Source organism: Bombina bombina, chromosome 5 (genome assembly GCF_027579735.1).
Source record: "Bombina bombina isolate aBomBom1 chromosome 5, aBomBom1.pri, whole genome shotgun sequence".
NCBI classification, from domain to species: domain Eukaryota; kingdom Metazoa; phylum Chordata; class Amphibia; order Anura; family Bombinatoridae; genus Bombina; species Bombina bombina.
In genome coordinates, this window is record NC_069503.1 from 426540769 (window position 1) to 426558545 (window position 17777).

The 17777-nt window shown below is 39.5% G+C and overlaps 1 protein-coding gene across 2 annotated transcripts in view; it reads left to right on the forward strand.

Annotated features, from left to right (window-relative positions):
* Positions 1-17777, forward strand: part of ANO10 (anoctamin 10) — a 778263-nt gene that overhangs the window by 92753 nt on the left and 667733 nt on the right. For both annotated transcript variants that reach the window (XM_053714266.1, XM_053714265.1), the window contains exons 5-6: positions 5521-5640; positions 15313-15882. In XM_053714266.1, coding sequence (XP_053570241.1) covers positions 5521-5640; positions 15313-15882 — 690 coding nt within the window. The remainder of the gene's footprint in view (positions 1-5520; positions 5641-15312; positions 15883-17777) is intronic.

Consider the following 17777-nt stretch of genomic DNA (forward strand, 5'->3'; position numbering starts at 1 on the left):
AAGAATTAACAACCCTCAAGGCCATAAATCTCTTCTGAGTAACGTCGAGGGGACCCTCCACCCCGATCAATCCTATAAGGAGTCACACCTGAAGGTAGTTTCTCCATTTACCGTGGCAACAGCCACCGCCGGTTGAAACAAATATCTTGTATGTTGAAACATCCTTCTTAAGAGAGTTTCCATCTTTTATCCATGGGCTCTTCAAACGAAGAATTATCCTCAAGCGGGATAGTAGTACGTTTAGCAAGGGTGAAGATAACGCCATTCCATTTAGGGACGGAACTTCACAACCCCATTGAGAGTCCAGGACTGGGGACAATTTGTTAAAGGGAGAAGAGGGGGAAAAGGAATCCAATCCTGTCCTATTCATTCATAATAATGTTCGCCATCTAACAGGAGCAGGGAAGGATAAGGTACCACCCTGTCCTCAAATTCTATCCAATTTAGGAATTCAAGGTTCATCAGGTAATTTAGCCTCTGGGACCTCTGAATTTGCCAAAAACTTCCTTTAGAAGAAAGCCCAAATTCCTAAACTAAAGTCTGGTTCCTCTGCAGCCGATATCACATTATCAAGGCATATGGAACATAATTGAGAGGGCGGAACTAAGGCCTCCTCACCATATAAAACAGGAATTACTAATTAGGAATAGAGGGAGTGCCCTCTAAAGTAACAGAATCCTCCATTGCTAGTGCAATAACCGGAGAACTAGAGAAATAAAACCTCTTATTTAATTAAAAAAAACGACACCCTTATACCCCAATGGCTGGGGCACCCACCACCTCCTATGACCCAGACAGTACAGAGATTTATGCTCCTCTCTGATAGACACCTGGTCAGGAAAAAGGGAATGAATCACATGGTGCCAAATGCTGGACCGTCCCTGCTATGAGAGAGCGCGCCAAGTTTGTAAGCTGCATGGATCTCAAAGTTAAAGTGAAACCTGTATATTCCATAACAGCCTATGAGCCCATAACATCTCACACATAAAAGCAGAATAAAATCAAATAAACATATGATTATTCCCCCCTGTTCAATAATCCCCCTAAGGAGATATTAACCCTATACAGATAAAAGGAGTCACACTGTGACCCTGTCTTCTTGCGTTATCATACATGTATAAAATATTAAACAATCTTACCAGAATCTATGCCGTGGAACAGGAACACGGCCCTTCAAGTGTGACAGATAGTAGCATCGCTTCTGACATGGACTTGAGTGAAGAAAGCAGGCAGCAAAACTCGTCAACGCTTATTGCCCATGGAGCTGTTAATATGAGTCGAGATGATTTTGCAGAAAGACTCTCCCTGCATCTCCAGACTCTAACTTTCATCCATACTCTCACTGAGAGGCTGACAGGACTACTTAAAACTCCAGTCCCATGTTGAAGAGTACTACCCTCCATAAGAGACTACTCCGAAATCTTCTAACACTTCTCTGCCAACCTCCTTTGATGAAAGGCAAAGAATGACTGGGGTTGTGAGGAAGTGGGGGAGGTATTTAAGCCTTTGGCCGGGGTGTCTTTGCCTCTTCCTGGTAGCCAGGTTCAGTATTTCCCACAAGTAAGGAATGCATATTAAGATGGAAACTTAAAGGATGGATCATTTATTATGAGCAAACAAGAGTCACAGTGCATTTATATAAGTAAAGGGTGTTAACAAATAAATAACACACTGCAAACAGTTTTTAAAACAAAAAATGGAGAAATAACAGAACTATAACTTTATCCCAAGACCATAGCCTCTACTTCAGGGACATGGAACTGTTTTTCATGTCAAATTATGTTTATTTTTGTTGAAATCACAGTTAAAAATACATTTTTTTCTGAGATCAGATTTCTGATTCAGTGTGGGCCAAGAGAGTAACCACTACCTCATTTTATGGCAAGTCTTGAAAACTCTGAAACCTTGGCTAAAATGATAGAACAACTTGTAACTTTTGTGAATTATATCCAGACATTGGTTTTTATCACTTCTCTTGAGCTGGCATCTTTACTGACATGATGCATCAATGCTCTGGACATATGCAATAACATTTGGTGAAGTGGAACTCAGAAGATATTTACGATGGAGCTCTATTTTTATATTGAACACACAGGGACACACATCCTCGGGGGGGCTTAATAGTTAGCATACAGATAAAAAGTTAACCCTTTACAACTAAAATCATGAGGTCTTTATGACATGTTTCCATCATGTTTTTTTCTTTTAATGTGACACAAAGTTGCTTTCTTGATGACTTAGATAAGGGGCTTTCAGCCATTTTATTTAAGGGTCAGATTTCCACTCTCTCTGTGTTATATCACAAAATATATTTGAAACGGCTGGATACTCAATATATTATTCAGTTTCTTGTTAGGATTAGACCAGTAGTGAAGCCAGTGTCTCCTCTTTGGAATCTTAATTTAGTTTTTGTGTCCCTTCTTTTTGAAGAAGGTCTTATGACGTCTTTAATCCAGTAGTAATCCAAGTATATATGTTGCAGGTTCCTCCTTTTGAACCAATGCATGGTCTGGATATTCAACTCTTGTCTTGGAAAGTTTTTTGTTTCTTTTGGCTATTTAATCAGTCAGACAAGTTCTGGCGATTTCTGCGTTATCTTGTGAAACTTTTTATCTGTTTTTTTCATCAGGATAAGGCAGTCCTTAGGACCCACTATAATTTTTTTATACCGAAAGTTGTTTCTTCCCAGAATATTAATCAGGAAATTGTTGTATCTACTTTGTGCTTTTCTCCTAAGAATACTAAAGAATTACTTTTACACAGCCTAGATGTGGTTATTTTTTATCTTCAAAGCTACTAAAGATTTTAGGCTGTATTCTGCCTTGTTTGTTCACTTTGCAGGTAAGTCTAAAGGTCAGAAGGTTACCATGGCTTCTTGGTTAAACCAGGTAATTATAAGGTTTATTTAGAGGCGGGAAAATCGCCTCCAACTCATATTACAGCTCATTCTACCAGATCTACATCTTGGGCTTTAAAGAACGAGGCTTCACTTAAACAAATTTGCAAAGCTGTTACTTGAACTTCCCTTCATACTTTCATGAAATTTTACCATTTTGATGTCTTTGCTTCTTCGGAAGTTACCTTTGGTAGGAATGTTCTCCAGGCTGCAGTGTCTGTTCAGTGATGTGCCTGCCTGTCTTTTGTCCCACCCTTTTTTTGGTATCGGGGACTCCACAGCTTGGGCATTAGATCCCATTTGTCGAGGCTTGTGGACTCTCACCACCTTATGAAAGAAAACAAAATGTATGCTTTCCTGATTCATTTATTTAATTGTGGTGAGAGTCAACGAGACCGCCCCTATTTTTCTGTTGACCGCCCCTATTTTTCTGTTCTTCTCCTTTGTTTGGCTATACAGACGTTGTCGAAACTATTCGTACCCCCTTGCATTTTAAAGTAATGGTTAGAAGTGTTACAAGCTATATAAAGCACAGCAGAGGTATGGATTAAGAGACTCATAGAGTACCAAACAAGACAGGGCACTTCAGTCATCATTTGAAATTGAATAAAGCAATGACTTGAGGGACTGATGGGGGCAGAGTGGATTTCCTTTTATTTTCTTCTCTTCTTCCCTCTTTATGTACAATAGGGGATAGAGAAGATAAAGGAACAAAGAAAAAAGAGATCATAACTTCCCAAAGGGTGTAAAGCTAGTTTATTACTCAATGTCAATGTGTTATTTTTGTTGCATTCTTGTTTAAATGTTTTGTAAATATAAAAATTCAAACAAAAAAATATATATGAAAAATCACAAGGACATTAAAGGGACATGAAACCCAATTTTTTTCTTTCATGACTCAGATAGAGAATACAGTTTTAAACAATTTTCCAATTTACTTCTATTTAATTTGCTTCCTTTTCTTGTTATCCTTTGCTGAAATGTTTATCTAGGCAAGCTCAGGAGCAGCAAAGAACCTAGCTTCTAGCTGCTGATTGGTGGCTGCATATATTTATTGATTGTCATTGGCTCACCCATGTGTTCAGTTAGAAACCAGTAGTGCATTGCTGCTCCTTCAACAAATGATACCAAGAGAATGAAACAAATTAGATAATAGAAGTAAAGTTGAAAGTTGTTTAAAATTGTATTCTCTATCTGAATCGTGAAAAACATTTTCTGGGTTTCATGTCCCTTTAAGCTGTTGCATCTGGACCTTGCATCTAGTTGGCAATTGCATATATACTTGGATTACTACTGGATTAATGACGTCATAAGACCTTCAAAAAGAACGGACACAAGATATCAATGCATAAACCTCACTTTATTCCGACGGAATTATATTTTTTGTACATTCAACTTCCAGCTTTTCATTTGTTATTCACTTCTGCACTCACTGTTCTGGTCATGTATTGCTTTGTTGTGATTTAGTGAAATGTATACACCTGTTAATGTGATTGTAAACTTGATGTTTGTATGATGACGTCCTTGAATAAAAATAAGTATAAAAAATAAATAAATAAAACAACTCTTGTTAATGAGTCGCTTTAAAGGGGCATGAAACCCAAAATTTCATAAATCACTTAGAGCATGCTGTTTTACACAACCTTTCAATTTAATTCTACTACCAATTTTTCTTTGTTCTTTTTGTATCTTTTGCTGAAAAACAAGGGTTTAAGCTCAGAAGTGTGCATGTGTCTGGAGCACTATACAGCAGCAGTTTGCAAGAATGATATCCATTTGCACTAAAGCACTAGATAGAACTATTTCCTACCATGTAGTGCTCTAGACCAGTGTTCTACAACCAGTGTGCCGTGAGAGATCCTCAGGTGTGCCGCGGCAGACTGACAACAGTGTGACATATTTTTTAAATTTTTACCTAGGTATCTCTTTAACAAAGAATACCATGGAAACATTTGATAATAGAAGTAAATTGGAAAGATTTTTTTTTAAATGGTATGATCTGAATCACAAAAGAAAATGTCTGGGCTTCATATCCCTTTAATCTGTAGTAGGGATAATGTCTTGTACCAGGACCAATCACAGAGCTCTGTGTTCACTTACAGTGCTACCACCCTGTAGTCATTTAGCTCTTATTAGATCCCCCTCCTCCTAATCACTAAAGGTTGTTGGCAATAAAAGCGACATACTTTTCATTGACTCAGGGACGTTTTTTTCTAAACACTAAAATGTTTAAAAGGAGGCACAACCCCATTAATTTATTTGCTGCATGTGATATGTTCATTTCACCAAATCTATTCACATAGGTTAATACAATCCCTTCAATCCCATAATCCTCTCTTTCAAGCACAGGGTCTAATTTTCCTCTAATTAAATGTGAGTTTGATAGAGGGGTCTTGTAATATCCTCCTTCCCCCACCATAGAAAATTCCCAAGTGACCAGTGGGCCAGTGATTACCATTTTTTATTGCGATCACCATGCACTGCCCCCTCATTTTAAAGAGGAGGTACGTTTTTTTACTTGTCGCTCCAAGTTAAAAGAGGAACAAGCTGAACTGATTAGAGTTTAAAGCATGGCTAAATAGAAAAAATGATAACTATACTTCTCTGTTTTTATTTCATTGTAGTTCGAAGACTGCAAACAAGTGGTGTTGTGATCCAGGTATTTCCGCTACATGATAAAGAAGAATTAAAAAAACTCAGTTTCCACTGGTACCGCCAAATCAAGTTCGCCTTTCAACCCATAGGTATGTGAACAAAATATGCATATTTGTTTATCACTAAGCTGTCATTAAGGAGTATGATTGAATTCTAGTATCATAAAGTAGTTATGCTGGTGTATTGCCCTCATATTAGCCTAGGTCATGTGTCAGAAAACACAATTATATTACAAAAATACAACAATGTTTTTTCTTCTGTTATGTGTGATCAGTCCACGGGTCATCATTACTTCTGGGATATAACTCCTCCCCAACAGGAAATGCAAGAGGATTCACCCAGCAGAGCTGCATATAGCTCCTCCCCTCTACGTCAGTCCCAGTCATTCTCTTGCACCCAACGACTAGATAGGATGTGTGAGAGGACTATGGTGATTATACTTAGTTTTTATGACTTCAATCAAAAGTTTGTTATTTTACAATAGCACCGGAGCGTGTTATTACTTCTCTGGCAGAGTTTGAGGAAGAATCTACCAGAGTTTTTTACTATGATTTTAACCGGAGTAGTTAAGATCATATTGCTGTTCTCGGCCATCTGAGGGAGGTAAAAGCTTCAGATCAGGGGACAGCGGGCAGATGAATCTGCATTGAGGTATGTAGCAGTTTTTATTTTCTGAATGGAATTGATGAGAAAATCCTGCCATACCGTTATAATGACATGTATGTATACACTTCAGTATTCTGGGGATGGTATTTCACCGGAACTACTCTGTTAAAAGTCACTAATCTTTTTAATAAGTATTTATCATGTTAAACGTTTTTGCTGGAATGTAGAATCGTTTACATTTCTGAGGTACTGAGTGAATAAATATTTGGGCATTATTTTCCACTTGGCAGTTGTTTGGTTTTAATTATGACAGTTTCGTTTCTCTTCACTGCTGTGTGTGAGGGGGAGGGGCCGTTTTTGGCGCTCTTTGCTACGCATCAAAAAATTCCAGTCAGTTACTCTTATATTTCCTGCATGATCCGGTTCATCTCTGACAGATCTCAGGGGTCTTCAAACTTCTTTAGAGGGAGGTAGATTCTCTCAGCAGAGCTGTGAGAATTTTATATTGACTGTGAATAAAAACGTTGCTCTGTAATTTTTATGTCAAATTTAATTATTGTTATTTTTCTAATGGGAACAAACCTTTGCTAAAAGTTGTGTTGTTTAAAGTTTGATGCTATAACTATTTTTCAGTTCATTATTTCAACTGTCATTTAATCGTTTAGTACCTCTTTGAGGCACAGTACGTTTTTGCTAAAAAAGATTATAACCAAGTTGCAAGTTTATTGCTAGTGTGTTAAACATGTCTGACTCAGAGGAAGATATCTGTGTCATTTGTTCCAATGCCAAGGTGGAGCCCAATAGAAATTTATGTACTAACTGTATTGATGCTACTTTAAATAAAAGTCAATCTGTACAATTTGAACAAATTTCACCAAACAGCGAGGGGAGAGTTATGCCGACTAACTCGCCTCACGCGGCAGTACCTGCATCTCCCGCCCGGGAGGTGCGTGATATTATGGCGCCTAGTACATCTGGGCGGCCATTACAGATAACATTACAAGATATGGCTACTGTTATGACTGAAGTTTTGTCTAAATTACCAGAACTAAGAGGCAAGCGTGATCACTCTGGGGTGAGAACAGAGTGCGCTGACAATACTAGGGCCATGTCTGATACTGCGTCACAGCTTGCAGAGCATGAGGACGGAGAGCTTCATTCTGTAGGTGACGGTTCTGATCCAAACAGATTGGATTCAGATATTTCAAATTTTAAATTTAAATTGGAGAACCTCCGTGTATTACTAGGGGAGGTCTTAGCAGCTCTCAATGATTGTAACACCGTTGCAATACCAGAGAAACTGTGTAGGTTGGATAAATACTTTGCGGTACCGGCGAGTACTGACGTTTTTCCTATACCTAAGAGACTAACTGAAATTGTTACTAAGGAGTGGGATAGACCCGGTGTGCCGTTCTCACCCCCTCCAATATTTAGAAAGATGTTTCCAATAGACACCACCACTCGGGACTTATGGCAAACGGTCCCTAAGGTGGAGGGAGCAGTTTCTACTTTAGCTAAGCGTACCACTATCCCGGTGGAGGATAGCTGTGCTTTTTCAGATCCAATGGATAAAAAATTAGAGGGTTACCTTAAGAAAATGTTTGTTCAACAAGGTTTTATATTGCAACCCCTTGCATGTATCGCGCCGATTACGGCTGCGGCAGCATTTTGGATTGAGTCTCTGGAAGAGAACCTTAGTTCATCTACGCTAGACGACATTACGGACAGGCTTAGAGTCCTTAAACTAGCTAATTCATTCATTTCGGAGGCCGTAGTACATTTAACCAAACTTACGGCTAAGAACTCAGGATTCGCCATACAGGCACGTAGGGCGCTGTGGCTAAAATCCTGGTCAGCTGATGTTACTTCTAAGTCCAAATTACTTAATATACCTTTCAAGGGGCAGTCTTTATTTGGGCCCGGTTTGAAAGAAATTATCGCTGACATTACAGGAGGTAAGGGCCACGCCCTACCTCAAGACAAAGCCAAAGCTAAGGCTAGACAGTCTAATTTTCGTCCCTTTCGGAATTTCAAAACAGGAGCAGCATCAACCTCCACTGCACCAAAACAGGAGGGAGCTGTTGCTCGTTACAGGCAAGGCTGGAAGCCTAACCAGTCCTGGAACAAGAGCAAGCAGGCCAGGAAACCTGCTGCTGCCCCAAAGACAGCATGAACCGAGAGCCCCCGATCCGGGACCGGATCTAGTGGGGGGCAGACTTTCTCTCTTCGCCCAGGCCTGGGCAAGAGATGTTCAGGATCCCTGGGCGCTAGAGATCATATCTCAGGGATACCTTCTAGACTTCAAATTATCTCCCCCAAGAGGGAGATTTCATCTGTCAAGGTTGTCAACAAACCAGATAAAGAAAGAAGCGTTTCTACGCTGTGTACAAGATCTGTTATTAATGGGAGTGATCCATCCGGTTCCGCGGTCGGAACAAGGACAAGGGTTCTACTCAAACCTGTTTGTGGTTCCCAAAAAAGAGGGAACTTTCAGGCCAATCTTAGATTTAAAGATTCTAAACAAATTCCTAAGAGTTCCATCGTTCAAAATGGAAACTATTCGGACAATCTTACCCATGATCCAAAAGGGTCAGTACATGACCACAGTGGATTTAAAAGATGCTTACCTTCACATACCGATTCACAAAGATCATCACCGGTATCTAAGGTTTGCCTTCTTAGACAGGCACTACCAGTTTGTAGCTCTTCCATTCGGATTGGCTACGGCTCCAAGAATCTTCACAAAGGTTCTGGGTGCCCTTCTGGCGGTACTAAGACCGCGAGGGATTTCGGTAGCTCCGTACCTAGACGACATTCTAATACAAGCTTCAAGCTTTCAAACTGCCAAGTCTCATACAGAGTTAGTTCTGGCATTTCTAAGGTCGCATGGATGGAAAGTGAACGAAAAGAAGAGTTCTCTTTTTCCTCTCACAAGAGTTCCATTCTTGGGGACTCTTATAGATTCTGTAGAAATGAAGATTTACCTGACAGAAGACAGGTTAACAAAACTTCAAAATGCATGCCGTGTCCTTCATTCCATTCAACACCCGTCAGTAGCTCAATGCATGGAGGTGATCGGCTTAATGGTAGCGGCAATGGACATAGTACCTTTTGCACGCCTACACCTCAGACCGCTGCAATTGTGCATGCTAAGTCAGTGGAATGGGGATTACTCAGATTTGTCCCCTACTCTGAATCTGAATCAAGAGACCAGAAATTCTCTTCTATGGTGGCTTTATCGGCCACACCTGTCCAGGGGGATGCCATTCAGCAGGCCAGACTGGACAATTGTAACAACAGACGCCAGCCTACTAGGTTGGGGCGCTGTCTGGAATTCTCTGAAGGCTCAGGGACTATGGAATCAGGAGGAGAGTCTCCTTCCAATAAACATCCTGGAATTGAGAGCAGTTCTCAATGCCCTTCTGGCTTGGCCCCAATTAACAACTCGGGGGTTCATCAGGTTTCAGTCGGACAACATCACGACTGTAGCTTACATCAACCATCAGGGAGGGACAAGAAGCTCCCTAGCAATGATGGAAGTATCAAAGATAATTCGCTGGGCAGAGTCTCACTCTTGCCACCTATCAGCAATCCACATCCCGGGAGTGGAGAACTGGGAGGCGGATTTCTTGAGTCGCCAGACTTTTCATCCGGGGGAGTGGGAACTTCATCCGGAGGTCTTTGCCCAAATACTTCGACGTTGGGGCAAACCAGAGATAGATCTCATGGCGTCTCGCCAGAACGCCAAACTTCCTCTCTACGGGTCCAGATCCAGGGATCCGGGAGCGGTTCTGATAGATGCTTTGACAGCACCTTGGAACTTCGGGATGGCTTATGTGTTCCCACCCTTCCCGCTGCTTCCTCGATTGATTGCCAAAATCAAACAGGAGAGAGCATCAGTGATTCTAATAGCGCCTGCATGGCCACGCAGGACTTGGTATGCAGATCTAGTGGACATGTCATCCTGTCCGCCTTGGTCTCTACCTCTAAGACAGGACCTTCTGATACAGGGTCCATTCAAACATCAAAATCTAACTTCTCTGAAGCTGACTGCTTGGAAATTGAACGCTTGATTTTATCAAAACGTGGTTTTTCTGAGTCGGTTATTGATACCCTGATACAGGCTAGGAAGCCTGTTACCAGAAGGATTTACCATAAAATATGGCGTAAATACCTATACTGGTGCGAATCCAAAGGTTACTCTTGGAGTAAGGTTAGGATCGCTAGGATATTGTCCTTTCTACAAGAAGGTTTAGAAAAGGGTCTATCAGCTAGTTCATTAAAGGGACAGATTTCAGCTCTGTCCATCTTGTTACACAGGCGTCTGTCAGAAAATCCAGACGTCCAGGCCTTTTGTCAGGCTTTAGCTAGGATCAAGCCTGTGTTTAAAGCTGTTGCTCCGCCATGGAGTTTAAACTTAGTTCTTAACGTTTTACAGGGTGTTCCGTTTGAACCCCTTCATTCCATTGATATAAAATTGTTATCTTGGAAAGTTCTGTTTTTAATGGCTATTTCCTCGGCTCGAAGAGTCTCTGAGTTATCAGCCTTACATTGTGATTCTCCTTATCTGATTTTTCACTCAGACAAGGTAGTTCTGCGTACTAAACCTGGGTTCTTACCTAAGGTAGTCACTAACAGGAATATCAATCAAGAGATTGTTGTTCCATCCTTGTGTCCAAATCCTTCTTCAAAGAAGGAACGTCTTCTACACAATCTGGATGTAGTTCGTGCCCTCAAGTTCTACTTGCAGGCAACTAAAGATTTTCGCCAAACTTCTTCCCTGTTTGTCGTTTATTCTGGACAGAGGAGAGGTCAAAAAGCTTCTGCTACCTCTCTCTCTTTTTGGCTTCGTAGCATAATACGTTTAGCCTATGAGACTGCTGGACAGCAGCCTCCTGAAAGAATTACAGCTCACTCCACTAGAGCTGTGGCTTCCACTTGGGCCTTTAAGAATGAGGCCTCTGTTGAACAGATTTGCAAGGCTGCAACTTGGTCTTCGCTTCATACTTTTTCCAAATTTTACAAATTTGACACTTTTGCTTCTTCGGAGGCTATTTTTGGGAGAAAGGTTCTTCAGGCAGTGGTTCCTTCTGTATAATGAGCCTGCCTATCCCTCCCGTCATCCGTGTACTTTTGCTTTGGTATTGGTATCCCAGAAGTAATGATGACCCGTGGACTGATCACACATAACAGAAGAAAACATAATTTATGCTTACCTGATAAATTCCTTTCTTCTGTTGTGTGATCAGTCCACGGCCCGCCCTGTTTTAAGGCAGGTAAATATCTTTTAAATTATACTCCAGTCACCACTTCACCCTTGGTTACTCCTTTCTCGTTGATTCTTGGTCGAATGACTGGGACTGACGTAGAGGGGAGGAGCTATATGCAGCTCTGCTGGGTGAATCCTCTTGCATTTCCTGTTGGGGAGGAGTTATATCCCAGAAGTAATGATGACCCGTGGACTGATCACACAACAGAAGAAAGGAATTTATCAGGTAAGCATAAATTATGTTTTTTTTTTTTTTTTTATATACCCTGCTGTGGATTTTAAAATCCACTCTTATATGCCTTTAATAAATTCACTGAAATGTTATAAGAAGAGTGATGGAGTTTTGTAACTATCTCATTAGCTTGTTGCACTAAAACCCCTATGTGCCTTATCTGATCATTATAGGCAGTTCAGCCTCTACTATACATTTTTTTAGGTGAACACTAGAGCTGAGTCGTCTGACTTATGTCTGGCCTCTGATTAGCTCATGTGTGGATGCTGCCAGGATGTATTAGTTCTTTTAAACAGCACTGATTAGACATCATAGCAAAACAGAAATATAACTTTAAATATAATTAAAGTAATAGATACAATGTGTGCATTAGCAGCACATTAAAATGATTTGAAATTCTAGCGTTTCAAAAACGCTAGGATTTACCATCACTAAAAATAAAGGCGACCTTCATTCATCAGTTTAAAAAAAACTGATGAATAGGTATCTTTATTTTGCAGCAGATTCAGTGCTAACCTAAGCACCTCCAGCTGTGGCACAGCTCAGTGTTTCCATTGAGGTGACATTTCCACCTCTTCGCCAATAGCCATGCTTGCCATTTGGCATTATGCTTTAGACAAGCACAGATATTGGAAATGTCACCTATTTGCAAAACTGAGCTGTGCTGTGGGCACTTAGGTTAGCGCTGAAGCCGCAGTGAAATAAAGGTACCTATTCCTCAAAAAAAATAATTAAACTGATGAATGAAAGTCGCCTTTATTTTTATTGATGGTAAATCCTAGCGTTTCTACTTTCAACTCATAATACGGGCGCAACCCAATACCCAAAAAAGCTTACTTCAAGCAGAATTATTGCTTGAGTGGGAGAGTTGATTAGCTCTCCACTTGTAATCTGGCCCTAAGTGTTTTTTAGATATCACATTTCTTCTGTTGCCTTTTGGTGATTTGTAGAGAAATAGGAAATGCTAATACATTTAGTGCTAATTTCTCCTATTAGTCTGTTATCACTCTACGTAGTCTAGCATTGTGCCCAAATGTTTTACAGGATGGAAGTTTACGTTTTTGGAGTATACTAAAGACAAGGAAAACCCAAACCTAAGCTTTAGAATTTACTAACTGGATTTTCGCTTGGGTTGTACTTCTAACTCCCTTTTCAGGATTAAAGGGACATAAAACCCAAATATCATGATTCACATAGATCATACAGTTTTTGTTGTTAGCCTTTGTTGAAAAGCAGACAGGTACGTTAAGGAGCGGGCACACGTGTGCAGCACTATATGGTAGCAGTTTTGCAACATTGTTATAAATTAGCAAGATGGCAGAACTATTTCCTGTCATGTAGTGCCCCAAGACATGTGCATGCTTCCTACCTAGACATCTCTTAAACAAAGTATAACATGAGAACAAAGCAAATTAAATAATAGAAGTTATTTGGAAACTTTTTTAATATTTGTATTCTCTATCTGAATCATAAAAGAAAAATGTTGGGTTTAATGTCCCTTTAACATGCTGCTTATTCCCGGCTTCTTTACAGATTGCTCTTGATATTCCTGTCCTTGACTGCAGAGCATTGCTTACTAGTCTATCCCAGACATTTATTTTTGTGTTCCAGGCTGGGTAGATAGCTTCCTACCTCTGCCCAGTGGGTCTGCTTGTCGGCTTAGCCTCAACTCTTCCACTACAAGCAGAATAAACCTCTTGGTAGTAATGATTATGGGCTTATTTTCTCATTTCAGTTTTACCTATCCCTGCCTGCCAGCAGACCCTTTTGCTTTCAGAACCTCCAACACCAAAATGTGACATCAGTTCTTTTTTGAATAAAGCCTGTTGCAGACCTGGTAGCAGCATTGGAAACATTCAGATCCACTAGATTTTTAATGTAACGGTGGATGTGATGGGTTGTAGTCTAGCTTGACTGTCAAATATTTAATCTCTTTAGCCCAAGGCCCTTACTTAGTGGATTTAATGCTTTTAAGGTGAACTTCAAAGTCACAGTTCATGACAGAACCAAGGAATCTGAAGTGACATTTAGTGAGCTAAATTTTCTTAGAGCTTTGCCTAGAACAGGTTTTACTACATATTCCTATACTTCCCATAATCCTAAACTTTACAACCTGAAAGGTGCATGCAAGGAAATCAGCACCGAGTGTTATGTCTGGACTTTAGTGTTCCCATTGTCGTATTCCCATGAATGTCCTTTCATTTCTCAAATCCTAGATTTTTTCAAATTAAAAGGATAGGAAAGTCAAAAGTAAACTTGCATGATTCAGATAGTGAGTGTAATTTTAAGACACTTTTAAATTCACTTCTATTTTCAAATGTGCTTTGCCCTCTTGTTATTTCTTTTTGAAAAAGAATACACGCTTATTCTACACTAGTGGGACCTTGCTGCTGATTGGTACCTGCACATATTTGTCTCTTGTGATTGGCTAACTAGATGTGTTCAGCTAGCTGCCAGTAGTTCAATGCTGTTTCTTCAGCATGGGATAAAAAGAGAATGAAACATATTTGATAAGAGAAGTAAATTAGAAAGTTGATTAAAATTGTATGCTCTAACCAAATAAAAAATACATTTTTGGGGTTTCCTGTCCCTTTAAGTTATGATTATGTCCTTTCCAGGAGTTCTATTAAAATTTCACTTTTCTGCTCTAGTTATAATCTTTCCAGTCTGTTTGCCTTTCACTTGAAATTTAGAATGTTATCAAGCAATGGTCTGGCTTTGCTCTCTCTTGAGACTCCTACTTGAGATCTTAATCTTGTCCTTAAAGTGATTGTAAATCCTAGTGTTCGTGAAACACTAGGGTTTACAATTGGAACAAGTAAAGGGGACTTTTATTCATGAAGTATAAAACACTTTATGCTTAAAGCTCCTTTATTTGTTCGAAGTGTTCGCCACACTGAGCTGCTCAAGCAGTCCACCGGCAGAACACTATTTGCTGTGAGGTGACGCTTCCACCTCTTAGCCAATAGCCGTGCGTTCCTTCTGGTGCCAAGCCGAATAGCTCGCACGGCTATTGGCTAAGAGCTCAGTGCACCGAACGCTTCCAACAAATAAAGGAGTTTTCAGCATGAAGTATTTTATACTTCATAAATGAAAGTTCCCTTTATTTGTTCCAATTGTAAATCCTAGCGTTTCACAAATTATTTAAAAAAAAAATATATATATTTATTTATTTTTGCAGATAGCTAGTTTACTATGGCTAGACTAATAATCAGTGTATTTTTTTTTAACATGAAGGTTGGGTATCTGGGGGCAGTGCTATTTTAGTTGGCGAATGCTGCAATTTAATATGGAAATTACTCTAGGATTTAATTAATGTAATATTTGTAAAGTTTAGCTTGAAACCATTTAATTTATGCATTTATAACTTGTCAGGTCTACCCTATTCCCCAAGTTATGTTTGGTTATATCTTTTAGCAGACTAGCATAATTACTTAAATGTAACTTTAGTATATATGTGTATATGTACAAATACATACACAAAGCTTTTATTTTATAATGTAAACTGTGATGAATACTTTTGAATGTTTTAAGGAAAGAAATGTTTGAGAATCGTGTGGTTTTAAATATTTGTCTACTTAAAAAATAAAAACGTGGGAATGCACAGCTCTCGTGCCACCTTCACATTTTCGGTAACCTTTTGTTTTTTTGTAGATGAAATCCGTTGTTATTTTGGGGACCCCATAGGACTGTATTTCGGATTCCTAGAATTTTTTACCTTGGCCTTAATCCCAATGGCAATCATTGGTATACCTTACTATATGTGCGCTTGGGAAGACTATGACAAATATGTAATTTTTGCCACTTTTAATTTGATATGGTCAACAATCATCTTTGAGATTTGGAAACGCCGTTGCTCCAGGATATCATACAAATGGGGGTCATTGTTGATGAAGAGAGAGTTTGAGGAGCCCAGACCAGGGTTCCACGGTGAACTTGGCATCAATCCAGTCACAGGCCGGAAAGAGCCCACGTATTCCAGTTTCAAAAGACAGCTGCGTATATACTTAGTTTCTGTGCCATTTGTGTGTTTTAGTCTATACCTTTCCATTTATGTGATGATGATTTACTTTGAGTTGGAGAATTGGGCCTTGGAGTACAACAATGAGGAGCAATCTCAGCTAAGCAGTTTAATGCTGTTCGTGCCCAGTATCATCTATGCTGTTGTGATTGAAATCATGAATCGGATATACAGATATGCTGCGGAATTCTTGACATCATGGGGTAAGAATAATTTTTACTAATTTATTAGGATTTCTTATTTGGTTAAATGCACTTTCATTAAAACATTTTACCATAGCAGCACACAATATATTATTTCTCTTGTTAAGTGTATCCAGTCCACGGATCATCCATTACTTATGGGATATTCTCCTTCCCAACAGGAAGTTGCAAGAGATCACCCATAGCAGAGTTGCTATATAGCTCCTCCCCTAACTGCCATATCCAGTCATTCTCTTGCAACTCTCAACATAGAAGGTGGTCCGCGAGAGGAGTGGTGTTTTATACTTAATTTATTTCTTCAATCAAAAGTTTGTTATTTTTAAATGGCACCGGAGTGTGCTGTTTTTCTCTCAGGCAGTATTTGGAAGAAGAATCTGCCTGCGTTTTTCTATGATCTTAGCAGAAGTAACTAAGATCCACTGGCTGTTTTCTCACACATTCTGAGAAATGAGGTAAACTTCAGATGGGGGACAGCGTGCGGGTTTTCCTGCAAATGAGGTATGTGCAGTAAAATATTTTTCTAAGGAATGGAATTGACTAAGAAAATGCTGCTGTTACCAAATGAATGTAAGTAAAGCCTTAATGCAGTGATAGCGACTGTTATCAGGCTTATTAATGTATGTGCAGTAAAACAATTTTCTAAGGAATGGAATTGACTAAGAAAATGCTGCTGTTATCAAATTAATATAAGTAAAGCCTTAATGCAGTGAAAGCGACTGTTAGCAGGCTTATTAATGTATGTGCAGTAAAGTAATTTTCTAAGGAATGGAATTGACTATGAAAATGCTGCTGATACTGAAATAATCTAATTTAAGCCTTAATGCAGGGAAAGCAAGACAGGCTTATTAATAGAGATACATACTCTTTAAAAGAAGGTTGTTTTAAAAACGTTTGCTGGCATGTTTAATCGTTTTTTTTTTTGAGGTACATTGGTGATAAGGTTTATTGGGGCATAATTTTTCCACATGGCTGGCTTAATTTCTGCATAGCAACAGTTAACTGAGGTTTCCCTCTGTTGTAATATGAGTGGGAGGGATCTAATTTAGAGCTTTTTTGTACAGTTAAATTTACAAAATGAATCATCCAGATTCCCTCAGCAGTCCTTTGAATACTACACGACATCTCTAAAGGGCTAAAAAGACTTCCAAAATCGTTTATAGGGAAGGTAATCCTCAGCTCAGCTGTGGCAGTTTTGTTGTACCTGTTAAAAAACGTCTGTCGTTTTTTTATCTGTTTTTTGCATTAAGGGGTTAATCATCCATTTGCAAGTGGGTGCAATGCTCTGTGAACTTATTACATATACTGTAAAAATTTTGTTTGATTTACTGCCTTTTTACAAAATTTGTTTCTCTTAAAGGCACAGTAACGTTTTTTATATTTGCTTGTTAACTTGATTTAAAGTGTTTTCCAAGCTTACTAGTCTCATTATTAGTCTGTTGTAACATGTCTGACATAGAGGAAGCTCTGTGTTCATTATGTTTAAAAGCCATGGTGGAACCCCATTTTAGAATGTGTACCAGATGTACTGATTTCATGTTAAACAATAAAGATCATTTTTTGTCTTTAAAAACATTATCACCAGAGGATTCTGTCGAGGGGGAAGTTATGCCGAATAACTCTCCCCACGTGTCAGACCCTTTGACTCCCGCTTTAGGGACTCACGCTCAAATGGCACCAAGTGGTTCAAGGGCGCCCATAGCGTTTATTTTATCAGAGGTTTCTGTCGAGGGGGAAGTTATGCCGTCTAACTCTCCCCACGTGTCAGACTCTTCGACTCCCGCTCCAGGGATTCACGCTCAAATGGCGCCTAGTACATCAGGGGCGCTTATAGCGTTTATTTTACAAGACATGGCGAAAGTTATGAATAATACTCTGGAAGCGGTATTAGTCAGACT